At 42.9% G+C, this 21,974-nt stretch overlaps 1 protein-coding gene across 1 annotated transcript in view; it reads left to right on the forward strand.

Annotated features, from left to right (window-relative positions):
* Positions 1 to 21,974, forward strand: part of CDH13 (cadherin 13) — a 797,859-nt gene that overhangs the window by 362,961 nt on the left and 412,924 nt on the right. The window contains exon 5 of the mRNA XM_084644551.1: positions 5,983 to 6,135. Within this exon, the coding sequence (XP_084500677.1) occupies positions 5,983 to 6,135 (153 nt within the window). The remainder of the gene's footprint in view (positions 1 to 5,982; positions 6,136 to 21,974) is intronic.

Consider the following 21,974-nt stretch of genomic DNA (forward strand, 5'->3'; position numbering starts at 1 on the left):
AATGTGCCTGTTTGTTCACTAACTGTGTAAACTATTCTTTCTCTGAAAGAAATACAGAGAAGTGTTTACTAAGTCTTTCAACAAAACCAGGTAAAATATTTATAGCATCGCAGATAGTCGAAGAAGGAAGAAAGTACAGTATTCCCCAGTTCCTGCCACACTACTGAAAAAACATTAACTTGACATTTTCCTTTTCTTTCATTCCTGGGTTTTCACAAGAGTTGGTTTGGTGTCTGGGGTCAAGTATTCATGTTACGGGCCAATTTCTCACCCTTTAATTGCAAGCACATGGTTTTATGGGTTATCTGCAGGCAAAAATTACATTAAACTGCAGGCAAAAATATTAGAATTTGGCCTAGTTGAGTTACGGGTGCAAGCATCATGGTCCAGATATTCAAAGCAGTCTAGTTAATTTAGATGGCTTTCAAAATCTCATCCCATATATGGGCACCACATTGGGAGCTGAGCTAGAGCCCCTTTGCAGGACTGAAATGATACATCTCTGAAATACAGAGAGCCAGTGGTAAAGATTTAGAAATTCAGGAAATATTTCATGTGAACTGCTATTAAGTAATGACACTTCCATGCTTACTAACATGGAATAAATGTTGTTGATGGCAGAATTGCTGTGGTTGCGGAACTATAAAAATATTTCTCTCTTGGGGGATGTGGTGGTGGTGTTGCTTTTATCTCCCTTTTTTGAGAATACTCTGATTTATTGCTGTGATAAGCCCCTAACAACTGAGGGATCACACTGTTGAAATGAGCTTAGCTGGATGGGACACACAGTCTGCTGAAAAATCATGTTGGTTAAATATGTTTCAGCCAAGAGGCAGCTTTTACCAGCTCAGTAACATTCCATTTTCTACAGAGTGGTGATCATGATGCCAAGTACTTTGTCTTAAGTGTCTTTCCTTTTGGTCTATCAAAGGCGCTTCTTATATGACCTCCTTAATGATAGTTTCATAGCACCTGGCAGTCTTAAATGCATTTACCCCCACAACACCTCTGTGAGGTGGGTTTAGTCTGTATTAGCAAAAAGAACAGGAGTACTTGTGGCACCTTAGAGACTAACCAATTTATTTGAGCATAAGCTTTCGTGAGCTACAGCTCACTTCATCGGATGCATCGGATGCATCAAATAAATTTGTTAGTCTCTAAGGTGCCACAAGTACCCCTTTTCTTTCTGTGAGGTAGAGAAGTGCTTTTATCACTATTTTGCATATGGGGAATTGAGGCAAGAGAAGCAAAGTGGCTTTCCCGAGGTCACATAGGAAGTCTGTTGTGAATTTAGGAATTGAGCACCGGTCTCTCTCTAGTCCCTTAACCTCTGGACCATCCTTCCCCTTCAGGCTAGTCATACTCTACATACAGCCTTGTCAATACCTTGTTTTAAGGATTGAAATTCACTCTAAACTTTAAAACAATTCAAAACCAGAGTACACTGTGTAATTAATAGCCATATTTTGGGTCTTCTGTGTGCAAAAGGCATTGGGATTTCAGGGCCAGCTGAACAAGTATTACTATAACATTATTACTATGTACATACTCAATGTGGTGGGGGGGAAACAATAACAGAAAATGTGGAAATAGCAGAGGTGCTTAATGACTTCTTTGTTTCGGTTTTCACCAAGAAGGTTTCTGGTGACTGGATGTCTAACATAGTGAATGCCAGTGAAAATGAGGTAGGATCAAAGGCTAAAATAGGGAAAGAACAAGATAAAAATTACTTAGACAAGTTAAATGTCTTCAATTCACCAGGGCCTGATTAAATGCATCCGAGAATACACAAGGAGCTGACTGAGGAGAAATCTGAGCCATTAGCAATTATCTCTGAAAAGTCATGGAAGACAGGAGAGATTGCAGAAGACTGGAAAGGACAAATATAGTGCCAATCTATAAAAACGGAAATAAGGACAACCCAGGGAATTACGGATCAGTCAGCTTAACTTCCGTACCCAGACAGAAGCAAATATGGAGCAAATAATGAAGCAATCAATTTGCAAACCTCTAGAAGATAATAAGGTGATAAGTCATAGTCAGCATGAATTTGTCAAGAACAAATTGGGTCAAACCAACCTGATAGCTTTCTTTGACAGGGTAACAAGCTTTGTGGATAGGGGGAAGCGGTAGACGTAGTATATCTTGACTTTATAAAGCTTTTGATACGGTCTCACATGACTTCCTTATAAACAAACTAGGGAAATGCAACCTAGGTGGAGCTGCTATAAGGTGGGTGCAAAACAGTATGCATCCGATGAAGTGAGCTGTAGCTCACGAAAGCTTATGCTCAAATAAATTGGTTAGTCTCTAAGGTGCCACAAGTACTCCTTTTCTTCATTCCCAGAGAGTAGTTATCAGTAGTTCACAGTCATGGAAGGGCATAATGAGTGGGGTTCCGCAGCTTCCCGCGGCTCCCATTGGCCGGGAACAGCGGCCACTGGGAGCTGTCGGAGGCCGTGCTTGCAGACTGTCATTGTAAACAAGCTATCTCGTGGCCTGCCAGCGGATCCTGATGGGCCCCGTGTGGCCCATGGGCCGCAGGTGGCCCATTGCCATCCTAGGAAGAGTACTGCAGAAAGGGATTTGGGGGTAATAGTGGACCTCAACCTAAATATGAATCAACAGTATAACCCTGTTGCAAAAAAAGCGAACATCATTCTGTGATTTATTAGCAGGTGTATTGTAAGCAAGACATGAGAAGTAATTCTTCCGCTCTACTGTGCTCTGATTAGGTCTCAACTGGAGTATTGTATTCAGTTCTGGGCACCACATTTAAGGAAAGATGTGAAACAAATTGGAGAAAGTCCAGAGAAGAGCAACAAAAATGATTAAACATGACCTATGAGGGAAGATTGAAAAAATTGGGTTTGTTTAGTCTGGAAAAGAGGGGACATAACAGTTTTCAAGTACATAAAAGGTTGTTACAAGGAGGAGGGAGAAAAAATGTTCTTCCTATCCACTGAGGATAGGACAAGAAGCAATGGGCTTATATTGCAGCAAGGGAGGGTTAGGATGGACATTAGGAAAAAATTCCTAATGGTCAGGGTGGTTAAGCACTAGAATAAATTGCCTAGGAAGATTGTGGAATCTTCATCATTGAAGATTTTTAAGAGCACGTTAGACAAACACCTGTCAGGAATGTTCTAGATAATACATAGTCCTGCCATGAGTGCAGGGGACTGGACTAGATGACCTCTCGAGATCCCTTCCAGTCCTATGATTCTATGATTATGAACTGAGATCTGGATCTTCTGCATGGATTTGGGAACTCTCAAATCCTATTGAAATTAATGGCAGCTGAGGGTGACTAGCACCTCACAAGAGGAACTCAGCACCTTGCAAAACCTGGCTCTATATGGCTTCTTATAAGTTATTGCTAAGAAAGTTTTTAATTTCTAAAGTGTAATACATGCTGTGTTTCCATTATACTCAAATAGTGTTTGAACTCTTAAATACCCAGGGCAGTGTGAGCTAGTAGATAAAATAGGAGACTAATGATCAAGAGACCTGATGTTAAGCCACACTTTTCAACTTACGGTACCTAAATTCAGACCTTCTAAATCCATATGCAGGCTCCTGATATGAGTGGCCCATTCTTAGCTGCAGGCAGTCAGCTTCCCTGAAAATCAGACCACTTATTTAGGAGCACCCAGCATTGAAAATTTTAGCCTTAAGTTTTCTGTGCCTCAGTTACTCCATCTGTAAAGTGGGAATCACAACACCCAACTTGTGATATACTTTGAGATCTTGGCATGAATGGTGCTATTTAAGACACTAGTCTTAGTAACACGTTTATGAGTAGCAATGTTAGACAGTCATCCTGTTCTTTCCTCCTTATTCTTGTTGAAGCACTGAAACATATGGCAAATTAAGGCTGATTTTTATTAAACTTTTCATCTGTATTGAGCTTAGTGTGAACTGGGAAATGCACTTTCTTTGATTTATGGAAGCTTTATATGAGCATCTTAATTAGAAGATGTTAATGGTCCTGTTATATTCCTGGGAGCACGTAGTAGCTCCCTCTTGTGGCTAATTAAACATTAAAAAACCAAAACTTTAAAAAATGACTTTTTTAAAGTCTTGTTGCTGCCAGTCCCAAACAATAGCAGTCAGGCGAAACTGATACTTCAGGCTTCCGGGTGCTCCATGCTTTCCATCGCTACATCAAGCACGTGCCTCTGAGATGTATCCTTATTCTCTGATACCGCTCACCTCCAGGTTAGCTCTGCACACTCAGAGAACCATGATAGCATGTGGGCAGTTTGATCCCTAGTCTTGTTGGCAGGGATTGCTTGTTGGCGTGATGTGCTCTAGGATGGACTAGCATTTGCAAGGGGGTGGGAGGGCAGATAAAAGACTTACTGGTTTTGTAGGTTTGAGTGTAAGTTGCATGTGTTGAGTTGATGGCAGAATCCGGCCCCAGAAGAGAACGTGTAGAGACCAGCAGGCCAGCAGCTCTCCCCTCTCCCAAGGAAATGACAAAAGTGGGATCCAAGGGCCCTGCTATGGAAGAAGAACCATGACACCAAGCGAGTTTTGCCTGATTGTTGGTTGAATAGGGGCAACCTATCCTGACTCTGTGTTTTGCCTTGGCATATTCAGAATTGGATGAGGGTAGTGGGGAATCCATTTATGTTCTGAGGAGGAGAAGACAAAGAAGGTGGAACAGATTTATAACACAGAAATTCCACCCTCCCCACCCCCACAAAAAATTTTTTTTGAGAGGAGAAACTTTATCTCTGACATTCTTTTTCTTGTAGGGTATTGTCTTATGGCAAATTTTCACTCAATTAAAATTTAAAAAATTGAATAATGATTGTTTGGGTTAACCAAAAATCATACTGCCCAATAACCTGCAAACAGGCATTGCTGAACCCACAGTAACAGGGCAACAAACATGAATTTCCTCAGGGACATTATTAACAATCTGTGCATTTATTAACTCTAAGTGGGCGTGGATCCAGAATTCCTAATACTTTTCCTTTGTTTTTTCCTGAGCTGTGATTCAGACCAGCACATAAATATTTGACTTAATGTTTCTGTGGAAACATTAACGAAATGGTAGAAACAAAAATAACATGAAAACAGCAATAGGAAAAAATGATTTGGCAAGACTGTCAGCATAATAGGGCAAGATTAGTTTATAATCCTTTTAGGTTCTTGTGTATAAATACAAGTTTGCAAAGCCTCTAGCTTGTAAGAAACTTCACATAGCTCTAGAAGTGTACACATGGTGCCACCACTCATGTGGAACACACTTGAAAAAGGATTTTTAGGCATTCTCTCAAATGGAGAAAAGAGGGAGTGTTATCCACGAATAGACACATGAAAGGAACAAGAATTCCATCTGTATGGCTAAGCGATGTATGGCAGGGGCACCCAAATATTTAATTAGGAGTATTTTCCTGGCTTTAAACCTGGGGGTGGGTGTGCCTGGAACAATGTCAGTCTCACTTTAGATTGTTTTGAAATGAATTAGGAATCATTGTGTGGTAGGCGGTTGCTGCTGAGATTTTTTTTTTAACTATTTAGAGTGGAAATCACGTCTCCAAATTTTGTCCCACTTAAATGGAATAGGTCTCTGATTTTTTTTCCATTTAAATGAAAAATCAAATCACAGCCACCCCTAGCTGGTGGGCAAGTGCTGTAGTAGATAGGATAGGCAGGATAACAGTATCTTGGATAACTGGAGTTCCTCTTGCGGGGGGCGGGAGGGATAGGCTAGTAACTAACTGACAGTTAACCTAATCCTATTGACATCAAGTTTTTTCAGGTTTAGATACTAAAATTTCACTCTGTTTTCTGGATGATTTAAAGTGTTGTTTTTTTTATATGGCTTCATTTTTAATGTCAAGAAATTCATTATATAGTTTCACATTAGGGTAAGGCTTAAAATTATTTCTGTTGAATTACTACATTTATATGAGTTTTGATCAGTTCAGTCGAGCTGGGTCCTAACTTGTTACTTTCACCTAACAGGTTATCGACAGTGACGGAACAGAGGGATCAAAGTTTCGACTTTCTGGAAAGGGAGTGGATCAAGAGCCAAAAGGAGCATTCAAAATCAATGAGAACACTGGGGAAATCTCAGTGACACGGTCCCTTGATAGAGAAGCCATTCCCACTTACCAAGTGAGTAGTCTTAGCATTATGGCCTGTACCCCTTCCTCACAAAGTATCTTTTTTTCTGTGGCTCAGGTTTGCTTCTTGAGAGTACAACAGGTTCAGTGTTTTGATTAATATTGCATGCTACTATTTGTATAAAAAATTTCAGAACATGAACACTTGCACGTGCAATTTCTGGACACACTCTCATACCCACCCACATGCATGCAAATCTGTCATATTTATTATCTCTAAATGAGAGGAGATCCAGATTCCTAACGCTTGCTTTTTCTTTCCTGTTTCTGAGCTATGAGTCAGACCAACACATAAATATTTGTGTTTTGTTTACATAAAGTCTATCATTTGTGTCTCCTAGAGACAGTTTGTGAAAACTGTGCATGAAGTTGATTTATGAACGCAAAGTTCTGCTTGGACAAAAAGAGGTCTCCTTTGAGAACATTGCAGTGGAAGTATTATCAAATCCTCCTTTGTTTTACAACCTTCTGTCCAATTAAACTTTCTTCACACCACATTGATTAATTCCAGTTCTATGCTTCTCTTCTTATTTCCTCAAGCTGTCCATGGAACAATATATTATCCAGCTCTACTTTCTAATCATGGAGCTCTGTCCAACGGGCTATCAAAAATGTTGTTAACAGGAGCATATATCCATGTGTTTGGCAGGTAGAATTCTTCAGAATATTTTATATATATTATAATAATTTTCTTGTTCAAGTAGTTGAGCTGGTCTGTGCGCATCTTGTGCACTACTGCCAGAGCGTTTTCCCTAGCTGTACGCATAGGGACAGTCACACATGCAGTCTGGCTTCCCTCACACTCTGAGCTGATACCATAACTGGTGGAGCCATCCTGCCCGTTCTACATTTCCTTCTTACTGTCAGAGGTCAGAGAATGCACTGTGCTTTACTGTCCTCATGTCTCTGTCCCCATTAGTACTCCACGCTCTCTCTGTATGAGGGTCACATCAGAGATAGGTGTCTGATCAGCTGTGCCTTCAGAACAAGAATGAAGAAGCAGGAGTGGTGGGAGTTCTGCCTCACTCCTCTCCACCCCTTCTCCCCAAGGCTCCACCTCCTGCTCACTCCTCTCCACCCCTCCCTTCCGTTTCTCACCCTTATGGCTGGTAAAAAGTGGGAGGGTCCATGGCCCCCTTGCCCCCCCCATTCCTGCACCCCTGGGAAGTTGTTTTTTGCCCAGCATTGGAGCTTGCTCAGTTAGGGCAAGGGAGCTCCTTGACCACTCCTCCCAGGAATGATCTCCCAGCATTGCCTGCTCACAGAGATCTCCACCAGAGCAGTCCTCCAAAGAGTATAACTGCTTGGAGCACTCTTGGCCTCTGAAACTTGAAAAGAGGGTGGCTTGGATGTCCTCGAATCCACAGTGTGGGACTCTTCTCTGGCAAAGGTAAACCACTCCAGTACTGAAGGTAGAGAGCGCCCTTCAATGTGCTGCTCCCTGGTACCATTCCAGAGTGGCTCTCTTAGGACTAAGCCACTGACTCTGGTCCCTACCCTGGAAACATCAAGACCAGTTACTTTATCAATGACAACAGTGAATTGGTCACCCCTGCTTATGGTGGGAAAGCATGCTGCATCAGTACCAACAAAATCAGAGGCCTCTCTCTCTCTCTCTCTCTCTCTCTCAGTACTGCCTTCACCACTAATTCAAGGTGCGGGCTCCCCGTTCCACTATAGCACCAATGTTGGCGTCTCTTACAGCGCCCATGTCAGGTCAAGTACTGTCTTCCTCACTCTTTGATTACATCACCTAGATCACCAGTGCTTGCTCCACTTCAACACCTAATACCAATAGCCAGGAAGCCTCCGATGCTTCTGCTGATACTGCAGCCTTGGTGTAGATCCCGCTCTCCAGTGACATTTCAGGTACTGCACCAATATGGCCTTCAAAGAACTGTTTCTCCTCGTCAGAGTGTGAAATGAGTTCTTGTCTCTCCCACCTCAGAGAATCCAGGGTGCCTTTCACTATTTTGACAAGAGTAGGTAGTACAATTAGGGGGCCTGGGCTAGGTATGACTGACCTCTGGTACCATATCAACCCAATCACTGGTCATACTAGGTGCCTTGGAGAGGGTACCTCCACTGTTCAGATCTATATCCTCACCTCCTCATAGAAGTGGGGCACCAAGAAGGGAGGCTTTCCTACCCAGGATGCTCAGAGTCGGTACTGGACAGCCACCAGCACTGAATTGTGGGACAGTCCTCAGCCTGGCTCGGAGCAAATGTCTACCTCAGTGGTACAAGACCGGCCTCATGATGGTCATGCTTTGTCTCATAACACATTCTTAACACTGGATGAGGCTCTGGTACTGGATGAGTTTAAGGTTTACCGAGAGCTCTGAAAAAAATGGCTTCATCTCTTGATATTCAGATGGAGTTGGTGGAGGAGAATCTTCATATACGTATAGACATTTTGCAGCCACCAACTGCTGGAAAAGTAGCCCTTCTCATAAATGAGGTGATAATGCAGCCCATCAAGTTGTTCTGACAAAACCCATCCTCTTTTACACCTATGGCAAAGCACGTAGAGCATAAATAACACAGTTTTGAACAGTTCTATCAGCACTCCACACTTTTTTGCAGGGATGTAAACAAACCAGACCTGTTTGGCAGAAAGTTTTATTCAACTATGAGATTGCAACTTTGCATAGCCAACTGCCAGGCTCTCTTGGCATAGGGATGCAGTATCAAATTTCTTAACAGGTTGCCTAAGGACTCCAGGGCGAGTGTCAGTCCCTATTGATGGAGGATCATCTGGTCTCTCAGTCAGCTTTGCAGGCTTTCCTGGATGCTGCACACTCAGCTACAAGTGTCATGGTGATGGCATGACCATGTGACATTGCCATAGCCGCATTCATTGGGGATTCCTGCAGAGATACAGCAGATGACTGAAGATCTCCCTTTTGAGGGCTATGTGGTGTTCTCCTCCAAGACTGATAAGGCACTACATACACTGAAAGACTCCAGGTAGTGAAAAAGTCGTCATTATACACCAGCCCCTAAACGGTCAAGTTTTCATCCTCACTTCCAGCCAAGCCGCACTACCTCTCCAGAGAGCTGGAACAGTCCAGGCACACACAGACAACAAAGAAGGAGGCCTCCACCATCTGCCTCCTCCGTCATTTCATCTGGGCAATCACAGGCCTCAAAGCACCTTATTTGACTCCTCCATCGAGGATGGCATACTACCAGGTCAAATTTTTCTGGCCCTTTCCCTACCTTTGGGAACTGGCTGTCTCATTTCTTAAGTGCATGGGAAACCATCATCACAGACAAGTGGGTCTTAAGCATGGTGGAGTGGAGATTTACCCTACAGTTTCTTTCTCTCTCCCCTTCCCACTCCACTCTACTAATACCTTTTCAGGGACCCATCTCACAAGTCTGTACTATGACAAGCAGTGCAGTCTCTATGTTCTTTGGGAGCTATAGAGGAAGTGTCTCCTTAGTACTGGAGCAGGAGGTTCTTATTCTGTTACTTCCTAATACCCAAAGCCAGAGGGGGTCTTGGGCCCATTCTAGAGTTCTGAATGTGAACATCATCAAAAGATTAAAGTTCCTATGGTTTCCTATGAGACTTTTGTGCATCATTCAAAATCTATCCCCAGACCTCAGCAAGGAACTGTCTCAGGTTCTGGGGGCACATGGTGGCATGTTCTTATGCGACCCACCTTTCCCACCCCAACTGGACATCTGGACAAGTTAGTGTGCATCCCAGCCAAGGTCTTGTTGCACATGGATTGGTGGATGAACCAAGACAATGCCTGCAGGGTCACTGACTCTCCCTTCTATGATCTTGGGGACAGCTGCTTCTGCTATGGAGTGGGAGTGTTATTTGGGCCATCTGCAAGCTCAGGGCCTGTAGTCTACTCATGAGGGCAAACTACGCATAACTCTTCTTGAGTGGTGTGCACTATCCAGAGTATGTCAGCAGTTCCCGCCATGCATCCAGGGCAGGAGCATGAAAGTGCTCACTAACAACACCACAGCAGTGTTTTATGTGAACAAGCAGCGGGGATGCCTGCTCAGATGGGCTGTGTCCCGAGGCAGCCAGGCGGTGGAATTTCTGCATACTGAATGAGTAAACTCTCAAAGCATCATACCTGCCAGGAGCTCAGAATGGCCTGGCAGACTGCTGGAGCAGATAATTCAATGTGGATCATGAACGTCTCTCAGTACGGCTGTTCTAAGATCATAGCTTTGAGTAGGAGGAATTTGTTCACAACTCAGTAGAACAGGAAATATCCCCAGTTAGTGAAAGGACTGTTTTCTCTAGTCCTTTGACAAACATGTTCCTAAAAGGTCTTAGGTAGTCTATTCCCACCTATCAGGAATCCATCTCCTCTTTGGGACCTGAATTTAGTTCTGTCAGTTCTTATGGGACTTCCATTCAAGTCCTTAGCCTCTTGCTGTATGTAACCGTTTTAGTAGCCATCACTTCTGTGAGGAGAGTGGGGGAGTTGCATGGCCCTAGTAACTGATCTTCCAAATACAATATCCTACAAGGACAAGGTGCAGTTTAGCCCACACCCTATTTTTCTTTCCAGAGTTGTATCTGATTTTCACCTCAATCAGGCAATATTCTGACTGGTCCTTTTTCCCGCCCTGCAAAATCAACATGCTCCATAGTTGAGATGTACACCAAGCTCTAGCCTGTTACCTGGATAGAACAAAACTTTCTTAGTTTTCCTGACAGCTCTTTGTGTCCTATGCAGAAAGAAGGAAAGGTCATCCGGTTACTGCACAACTGCTCTCTCAGTGGATTGTCATCTACATTGCTCTGTGCTGTACTGCTAACGGTATCACACCACCTGGACAATTGGCAGCTCGCTCAGCTCGGGTGCGTTTGACTTCCACTGCTTTTGTAGGAAACACCCCTATTGTTGACATTGGTATGTGCGCTAGGTACTATGCAATTCCTGCAGCACCAAGGGAAGGTGTGAATGTGTGAAAAGCAGCCCCTTATTCTGATGAGACTCCTAGCCTCACCTCCGCTGATAACAGCTTGGGAGTCACTTACAGTATAATGGACAGATGCAATCACTTGAAGAAGAAAAAAACAGTTACTCACCTTCTGGTAACTATTGTTCCTTGAGATTTGTTGCATATGTTCACCTTCTCCAATTACATTCTGGTATGAATGTTGGGGTTGGTCCTGCTTTGAGCAGGGGCTTGGATTAGATGACCTCCTGAGGTCTCTTCCAACCCTAATCTTCTATGATTCTATGAAGGACTGAAGGGTGAGCAGCCAGGCTCCTCCCTTTATATCCTCTGCTCAGAGCATGAGGGAAGTCAGGGCACATGTGTGGCCTCCTCTTCACATCTTGAAGAACAACAGTTACAAGAAGGTGTAAGTAATCATTTTGACAGAAAAGACTCGGAAGGAATTCAGAATCACCACCTGGTCCGTAATTTCCCTATGGAAATTCAAACAAATGACTTTTAAAAAAAATCTGTATAGCAACTTTACAGCAATTCTTTGTCATACGTGGTTTGGCCACATGGGATCTGTTATTTCACATGCTCTTTCTACCACTTTGACTGTGAACTTGGTTGTATTTGGTTATGTTAATACAGTGGTTCTTAACCTTTACTGCAGCCTGCACCCCTTCGGTTCTCCAAATATGTTCTCGCACCCCTTATCAAAAATCAAAATATGTTCTCGCACCCCTTATCAAAAATCATTGAAGTAGGTCAGTTCTTTAAACTTAGATATATTTTTTGTTTGTATATTACAGTAATCGTTAAATGTATAATGTTAATAAATACATAGGTTCGATGAAACAAAGTAGCTGTACTTACCTGCCTGTGCTTAATTTGTGTTTTTGATGATTTACCTTCTAAAAAAATCTGGCCTGTCTCGCACCCCCAAAAAGGGCATCTTGCACCCCCAGGGGGTGCGTGCACCCCAGGTTAAGAACCACTGCTTTAATATAATACTATAACCGGTATTTGGTTACTTTGATATAGATTAACAGTTGGAATCAAAACCCGAAGAGGCAAGCAAATTTGCACCTTGCCACTTCTTATTGCAGGCCTGAGCAATTGCCTTCTGTGGCCTCATCCAGAGTGAAAATCTCATTGTTCCAAAAGCATGATGTACCCATTCTGTGCTAACAGTTCTGCTCATTACCATCAAGCTGTTCCACTGTGTTTCCCAGCATGTGCTGATCAATATCTGTTGTTTAGAAGCTTTCTCTGTCTCTTGTCATTTGGAAGGGGTTTCCCAGTCATATGAATATCCATATTTGCTAAATAGCACTGCTTCAAACTCACCAGATTGCGGTTTCTGCCCGGTAAATGCCACACTGTGGACTCACTATTCAGATTTATGTTACCAAGTCATAGAGGATTTATGGTAAACGTTTTTTTCTTTAAAGCAACAACAACAAAACCCTTCAGTTTCACCTTGTACTGTTTCTCATCTTCTTTTTTTGCAGCTATTTCTTCCTTTCACAGAATCACAGAATATTTGAGTTGGAAGGGACCGCAGGAGGTCATCTAGTCCAACCCCCTGCTCAAAGCAGGACCAATCCGCAATTTTTGCCCCAGATCCCTAAATGGCCCCCTTTTTGCCCCTCAATTCATTCAAAATATTTTCCCCTGGAAAGTCATAGCAATCTTTCCAGCCTAATGCATTTAAATCTCAAACCTCAAATGTTGTCCCTATCTGATCTGGTGGGGCATGTGTTAAATTATGGACAAACTTTATTTCCCTAGAAGAGCAACGCAAATCACATAAAAATAATGCAGTGCAGTAGATTATCCAGAGCAATGCAAATGTTTATTTTAATGGACTGTAGCTCTTTCTATCTGACCTGCTATAAAATTCTTCTGCTCAGCATGGTCACTGAAATCCTGTTGTGCAAACTGTAGTGGAAAAGTTCTGTAGGCGAGCTCTTAATTTGATTAGTCAGTCTGAAAAAACAATGAGTTAGTGATTCATCTACATTGAAACTATGTCAGGAAGGCGGTTGGGTTTTTTTTCTTCTGTGGCTTTCTTGAACCACTAAAAGATGAATGGCTGGAAAGCTTCTTAGGTTTGTGGCTTTTTTTCCCCTGTATTATTTCAAAAAGTACAGTGCACATGGAAAATAAGAAAAGAAGAAATTTCCATGAAAAAAGTATGAATATTTTTCAGGTCATCATACAGTATAGCAGATAAAAATGGTGCAGCAAAGGTAAAGCTGTGCATGAGGAGCGCGTCAGTGTGTGTCCTACATACATAAGGGAGGAGAATTAAAGGGGACATTCATAGGCCTTAAAAAAGGATCATGCCCTTTTCCCTTCTTTATCATGTATAAAGAAGGTTTTTTCTTTGCTTCTTTTTTAACACTTGAAATTCAGGTTTTCCTTACTTTGTGGTTTCTAGAAGATTCTAAGGACTACTGGAAAAGCTGTATGATATTCATGCAAGAGAAATCTGATTAACAAAAAAGGGTGATGAATTCTACTCAGACCGTTTTAAACACTTTGTTCTTCGTTTGTTTTTGTTAACCCCTATTTAACTGAAATGGATGAGACACACTTGCGAGATAATGTCTTTCTTAAAGATTCAACATGCCTGTGATCCTTTAAACAAGCATTGAGAAAACGCACTGTTCTTGTATCTGAGACTTCCAGTGAGTCCTCTGGCGAAGACGAGGAGAGGTTAGGAATTGCTGCTCCTCATATTTGTAACCATCAGTATGTTTTTCACCCTTCTTTATGCATTGTAAAGAAGAAAGGAAGCCACAGTGGCCAAGATTTTCAAAAGTGACAAGGGATTTTTGGAGGCCTCATTCTTTTGGTGTTCAGCTAGAGAGTCCTGCTGTTCAGAGGTATGTGTTAAGCAGTTTCTGAAAATCTGGCCCTTTTAAAGGCATCTTAAATTGGGCACCCAAAAATTCAGCCAAAAATCACTAGCCACTTTTGAAAAACTGAGCTATTTTTTCCCCCCCAGATTACCTCTGTTATATGTGCAACCTAAAATATGGCATTTGTTGACTTTTGGATGGCTAACCAATGCAATCTTCATGGTCCCCTTAACATTGTCATGTGGTATTCAAATACATATTAGACACAGGAGGACCAAGCAAATAGCTACTGCTGCTATATCCCAACCAGAATCGTTGGGAGGGGGTCTTGTCAAGCCAAATCTCTTAAAGTGTGGTGACTATGGGGGGAGGTGTTCTCTTTACCTGGAAAATCTCAGATAAATCAACTCTAGGTGGACTTTGGATCTGATTGTGTACTTGACTCGCCTTGCTGACTGGAGTGGCTTTGACTGAAATCCTTCACAATAACTTCTTTAGCATGTTTGACAGTGGGAGTAATGCCTGGGAGAAGCCGCCAACACAGAATTAGTTCGTCCGGGGATATTTAGAAAAGTTGCATGTAGCTGGACCTAAAATGGCAACAAATGTTCATGTAAATACACTCGGAAAAAGTTGTCTAGGTCTCCTCCAATGCGAAATGAGAATACAGAATTCTAGAGACTGCTGCTGAGAAACCAGGAAAATCTTAGGATAAAATAATGTACAGCCTGAAAAATAAAAAGGAAAATGAACCCCCCCACCTGGACCAATCTTTAAGAAATCAGTTTAAATACCTATCTGATTTTAACGTAATGGAATGATAAATAATGTGCATGGGGCTTCTGATGGTTTATTTTAACGGATAAACACCCTATAAAATACCCCTGGTACAAAAGAAATTAAATTGGTGTTTATCCAATAAACACCAGAAATGGCTACTTGTATCTAAGGCAGAGGTGGGAAAACTATGGCCTGCGGGCCACATCCGGCCCTCAGGACCCTCCTACCCGGCCCCTGAGCTCCTGGCCCAGGAGGCTAGCCCCCGGCCCCTCCCCTGCTGTTCCCTCTCCCACACAGCCTCAGCTCACCAGCTCAATGCTCTGGGCAGCGGGGCTGTGAGCTCCTGCCGGGCAGCGCAGCTGCAGAGCCGCGGCCTGAGCCAGTGCTCTGTGCTGCTCAGTGGCCTGGCTGGCTCCAGCCAGGCGGCACGGCTGCCTGTCCTGGTGTTCTGGGCGGCGCGGTAAAGGAGCAGGCTGGGCTGGATAGAGGACAGGAGAGTTCGGGATGGTGGTCAGGGGGCGGGGGTGTGGAGAGGGGTTGGGCTGGTCAGAGGGTGGGGAACAGGTGGGTTGAATGGGGGCAGGGGTCCTGGGGGGGCAATCAGGAATGAGAGGGGGGTTGGCTGGGGCGGCGGGGGGCAGTCAGGGCAGGGGGGTCCAGAGGCAGTCAGGGGACAGGGAGGGGTGGATGGGGCAGGAGTCCCGGGGGGGCCATCAGGGGACGAGAAGCAGGAGGGGTTCGATGGGGGCAGGGCTGGGCCACGCCTGGCTGTTTGGGGAGGCACAGCCGCCCCTAACTGGCCCTCTGTGCAATTTTAGAAACTCAATGTGGCTGTCAGGCCAAAAAGTTTGCCCATCCCTGCTCTAAGGGCTTGTCTGTACAGAGCAGTAATGCAGGCTATGTGGATGTGATTTCTGAAGCGTACTAATGTGTTGCATATTAATTGGTCTATGTAGACCCAGCTGGTGTTTTTGAAACAGCTGTATTTTAAAGCGCACTAGGGAACATTACAATGAGATGACTCATTACAGTATATACTACTGCAATACATTACGCTTTACAGTATATACAAAGAAAGCCACGAACCCCCCCCCACACACAAATCTGAAAAATTGCTAAAATAGAACCTTACAAAATGAAATTAATAAACCGTGACCCCCTGATGTCCTATCTGTACAGTATTTTATTTTCCATCTTATTTTTATTGGTTTTCATTTACAAACATAATCGTACAATTGTATCAGCAGGACTGAACATACACAGCAATTATTCAAGTATATATTTCAAATACTTGTATTCTGTTTTCACTCCTGTTAAAGTATCCAAATGTAAACATGCTGTAGACCTAAACTCAAAAGTTTCTACCTGATAACCCATTCAATGGAAAAAATAAACTACAATAAAACCAAAACAGGAATGAGAGACGACACAGTATTATTAAAGACATTTAAAGTGTCAGATCTCCAACAGTGGGAGTCATTAAGAAAATCAAGGGAGACAAGGTGGGTGAGGTATTATCTTACACTGGACCAACTTCTGCTGGTGAAAGAGACAAACTTCCAAGCTCCCCAGAGCTCTTCTTCCACTTTGTGGTGCTCAAAAGCTTGTCTCTTTTACCAGCAGAAGTTGGTCCAATAAACAATATTAGAATCATAGAATCATAGAATATCAGGGTTGGAAGGGACCCCAGAAGGTCATCTAGTCCAACCCCCTGCTTGAAGCAGGACCAATTCCCAGTTAAATCATCCCAGCCAGGGCTTTGTCAAGCCTGACCTTTAAAACCTCTAAGGAAGGAGATTCTACCACCTCCCTAGGTAACGCATTCCAGTGTTTCACCACCCTCTTAGTGAAAAAGTTTTTCCTAATATCCAATCTAAACCTCTCCCACTGCAACTTGAGATCATTACTCCTCGTTCTGTCATCTGCTACCATTGAGAACAGTCTAGAACCATCCTCTTTGGAACCCCCTTTCAGGTAGTTGAAAGCAGCTATCAAATCCCCCCTCATTCTTCTCTTCTGCAGGCTAAACAATCCCAGCTCCCTCAGCCTCTCCTCATAAGTCATGTGTTCCAGACCCCTAATCATTTTTGTTGCCCTTCGCTGGACTCTCTCCAATCTATCCACATCCTTCCTGTAGTGTGGGGCCCAAAACTGGACACAGTACTCCAGATGAGGCCTCACCAATGTCGAATAGAGGGGAACGATCACGTCCCTTGATCTGCTCGCTATGCCCCTACTTATACATCCCAAAATGCCATTGGCCTTCTTGGCAACAAGGGCACACTGCTGACTCATATCCAGCTTCTCGTCCACTGTCACCCCTAGGTCCTTTTCCGCAGAACTGCTGCCTAGCCATTCGGTCCCTAGTCTGTAGCTGTGCATTGGGTTCTTCCGTCCTAAGTGCAGGACCCTGCACTTATCCTTATTGAACCTCATCAGATTTCTTTTGGCCCAATCCTCCAATTTGTCTAGGTCCTTCTGTATCCTATCCCTCCCCTCCAGTGTATCTACCACTCCTCCCAGTTTAGTATCATCTGCAAATTTGCTGAGAGTGCAATCCACACCATCCTCCAGATCATTTATGAAGATATTGAACAAAACCGGCCCCAGGACCGACCCTTGGGGCACTCCACTTGATACCGGCTGCCAACTAGACATGGAGCCATTGATCACTACCCGTTGAGCCCGACAATCTAGCCAGCTTTCTACCCACCTTATAGTGCATTCATCCAGCCCATACTTCCTTAACTGGCTGACAAGAATACTGTGGGAGACCGTGTCAAAAGCTTTGCTAAAGTCAAGAAACAATACATCCACTGCTTTCCCTTCATCCACAGAACCAGTAATCTCATCATAAAAGGCGATTAGATTAGTCAGGCATGACCTTCCCTTGGTGAATCCATGCTGGCTGTTCCTGATCACTTTCCTCTCATGCAAGTGCTTCAGGATTGATTCTTTGAGGACCTGCTCCATGATTTTTCCAGGGACTGAGGTGGGGCTGACTGGCCTGTAGTTCCCAGGATCCTCCTTCTTCCCTTTTTTAAAGATTAGCACTACATTAGCCTTTTTCCAGTCATCCGGGACTTCCCCGGTTCGCCACGAGTTTTCAAAGATAATGGCCAATGGCTCTGCAATCACAGCCGCCAATTCCTTCAGCACTCTCGGATGCAACTCGTCCGGCCCCATGGACTTGTGCACGTCCAGCTTTTCTAAATAGTCCCTAACCACCTCTATCTCCACAGAGGGCTGGCCATCTCTTCCGCATTTTGTGATGCCCAGCGCAGCAGTCTGGGAGCTGACCTTGTTAGTGAAGACAGAGGCAAAAAAAGCATTGAGTACATTAGCTTTTTCCACATCCTCTGTCACTAGGTTGCCTCCCTCATTCAGTAAGGGGCCCATACTTTCCTTGGCTTTCTTCTTGTTGCCAACATACCTGAAGAAACCCTTCTTGTTACTTTTGACATCTCTTGCTAGCTGCAGCTCCAGGTGCGATTTGGCCCTCCTGATATCATTCCTACATGCCCGAGCAGTATTTATATACTCTTCCCTGGTCATATGTCCAACCTTCCACTTCTTGTAAGCTTCTTTTTTATGTTTAAGATCCGCTAGGATTTCACCATTAAGCCAAGCTGGTCGCCTGCCATATTTACTATTCTTTCGACTCATCGGGATGGTTTGTCCCTGTAACCTCAACAGGGATTCCTTGAAATACAGCCAGCTCTCCTGGACTCCTTTCCCCTTCAAGTTAGTCCCCCAGGGGATCCTGGCCATCCGTTCCCTGAGGGAGTCGAAGTCTGCTTTCCTGAAGTCCAGGGTCCGTATCCTGCTGCTTACCTTTCTTCCCTGCGTCAGGATCCTGAACTCAACCAACTCATGGTCACTGCCTCCCAGATTCCCATCCACTTTTGCTTCCCCCACTAATTCTACCCACCTTGTGTCTCTTATACCCAGAGCGCAACATGGCTTAATCAACAACACTGCAAACAATTAAGAAAACCAGCGTTACCTTCTGTAGCAGTTAAATTTGCTGTAGTGTTCATAGTTAAGGGTGGGATTTTAAAAAGCACTCCTTAACCATTGACTTGGATGGGAGCAGAGATAGACTGATGCTGAGCACTTTAGAAATTCTCCCTCTTAAATACATAAAATACTGTAAATACCGTGGGCAAGTCAGACACTGTTTTGATGCATATTTCTGGAGGCATATATGTATTAGGGCAGAGTCACATCTCATGTTCTACAGGTGCAGATCTGTGGTACTTTCCCTTCTAATTGGTTTCCACTTGCAATCAGTTTGTTGAAGGTGCAGGTACCCAAACTTGCACCTGCAATCCAAGTATAGCTGCAAAAATTCAAGTCAATATTTTGCTGGTGCAAGTTGCTTGCCTGAAAATATACTTGTGGAGAATGCTGACTTAGCATGAAATTGCCCCCTGCTCACAGATTCAGTACATGGTCTATGCACCACTTAAGCCTCAGCTGTATCTGACTTATCCATGGTATTTGCAATATTTTATACCTTTACATTTAGGATCTACTCTAAGAGCTGAATGTATGACTTCACTCACAATCCCTTGCTGCCTTAAGCAGGTTTTTTTCCACCCCATTTTCATTTGGTTTTAGGCAAAGGATTAATGGTATTTTTAAAGGCTGCTGCCTTAATGATCTCGGTCCCATAAACCTTTATTACTGCTTATCTGATTGATTTGTGAGCTGTTTATTGGAATTAGATAAGTGATGGCCAAGTGTGTAAAATCCTACCTAAAATTTTAGTGTCAGTAATGATTAATTCTGTTAGTCACTAATACATTTGCAAATATGATGGCTTCTCTTGAGAAAATGTCAGTTAAAGTTTGGAGTGACAACAAAATCCAAAGCCAATGCAGTGGAATTTTTTTTTAGTAATCACCGTTTATAGCGTCTACTGGACTATACTGATGAAATCTTTCTTACCAAAGGAAATTCCCAGCAGCTGTTGACATGTTTGCCCCTAACTTACTATGATTGGGAGGCATTTGGTTGTAAGAATCTGCTCAGAAATAGTGTCTTCGTGTTCTCTGATAGCTTGAAAGGCAGGAAAAACTGCCAGACCTGTTCTGAGCACCACCTGGCATCTGGTAATGAATGTAACAGTTCGAAGAGTGTTAATTATAACTAAAGATTGACTAAGGAGGTAGAGTTCCAATCTAGATCCACATTAGCTTTATAATAGTTATTATGTATTTAATAATAGTGCCCAGACATCCCAGTCAGGACCTGGCATCCCAGATACAAACGCTTTATGAAGGCATGGGCTCTGCCCAACAGTGTTTGCAGTCACAGTTTGATTTCAAGGTGGAATAGTGGCTAGGAATTTGGTTTGAATTTAATGTCTCAGAGACGTCTCTCATCTCACAAACTTTTTTGTGTCTCAAGTTTGGCATCCAAACTGGATCCAACACACAGCTGACACAGCAGGGACATATTCAGATCTGGGCATTCACACACTTCCTACATTTGAACGGGCTTTGTCATGAGGGTCTGGTTTTGGCCACCTCTGTAACATGACAAGCCTTGATATAACTGTTTTGCTTCAATGACGTTTAAGACCAAGAAAGAAAAGGAGTACTAGTGGCACCTTAGAGACTAACCAATGTATTTGAGCATAAGCTTTCGTGAGCTACAGCTCACTTCACCGGATGCTGTAGCTCACGAAAGCTTATGCTCAAATAAATTGGTTAGTCTCTAAGGTGCCACAAGTACTCCTTTTCTTTCTGCGAATACAGACTAACACGGCTGCTACTCTGAAACCTGTTTAAGACCAAGTCTCTTTAAAAAAGAAGAAAGATCTTTTGATTTCTGAGGGATGAACCCAGTAGCTCCTTTGTTTCAGGTAAGCATCCATAAATGTGGTTGAGTATCCAAAAATTCCAGAGTTCTTGAGTCTGCAAAAGAGGAATATGAATCTCAGGAAACATCTCTCTCACTAGGTAGCCATACTTTGTGCTGCTTATTAAGGTAGAACAGAACAGCCTTTTTTCATGGTAGTAAGGCATGTCTAGCATTTGTCCCATCTGGAACAAAGACATGCAGACATTCGAGATAATAATATTGGAAGAATAAGTTAAATCATATCTTTCTAGTTTTTAAAAATCTTTTAGTTGAGGGTCATTTTGAATTAGAGATGGGCTTGAGTTGTACTGTTTGGTGTTTTGGTAGTTAGGACCCATGGGCGAAATCCTGACCCCACTGAAGTCATTGGAAGTTTTGCCATTGGCTTTACTCAGGACAAGAGTTTACCCAAAGGAGTTTGGTTCAGCTAGTGTAGAAAATAGGGGCCAGTTGTAAAATTCAAAATCTAAACTTTCTTAATATTTAAGGTGACATTCAGATCAAAGGGTCTGATTCTGCTAATGTTGGGCTTCATTCTGCCACCCATAATCATGATGGGTGGTACTTTACTCCACAATTACTCTGTGTGAGTAAGGGTGGCATTTTCAGTTCCATTGAGAATAGGGGCCAGTTGAAGGGTTTGGAAATGGATCTGATCTTCCCCATTGTTCTAGGGTTTTTTGGACATGACTGGTTTGTTCAGGCCCATCTCTGGTTTGAGCTTTTTTTGTCACTTATTTTTATTTTAACCCAATCATTTGCTTAGCTCTGGTTATTATCCCAATTAACATGAGCAATAAATCTGACCCAGAAAGGCAGCAGTGTTTCCTGATTTCCTTTGCAGTACTGCCAATATAATTTGTTTGAATTTTCTTGTTTTGTCATTATCAAAGTCTAGGCATCCTTGTACAGGAAGCCAATCTGTCACTGCAGAAAACAAGCTAAAAGCTCCTACAACTGATTTCACACTTTGTACGTGATAAACATTTTCTAAAACAAATAAAGCCCTTCACTTTTTTAAAAAAAATAAATAAAACAAACTCTTCACTTTCATTCATTAACAGTTCAAATTGTCTAGGTAAATTTTGTCACCACTCTGATTTGCAAGCTGTTGTTGAGTGCCTTTATCTTGCTTTTTTGTTTCACGCTTCCAGAGCATCCGTTTCTGTCTGATTATTTCTACCTCCATATCTATTCAGACTTGTAAAGCAATTATGAAAGGACTTTGACTGCTGTATCTAATATAAGGTTGGATAGGCTCAAATGGAGACTACCCATTGCCTAGCTGGCACATTATTATTTGGGGCCAGATCTTTAAAGGAATATAGTCCTCTAACTCACATTGAAATCAACACGAGTTAGGTGCCTAAATATTTTTTAAATC

The sequence above is a fragment of the Lepidochelys olivacea genome (assembly GCF_965140295.1).
Source record: "Lepidochelys olivacea isolate rLepOli2 genome assembly, chromosome: 12".
Lineage (NCBI taxonomy): Eukaryota > Metazoa > Chordata > Testudines > Cheloniidae > Lepidochelys > Lepidochelys olivacea.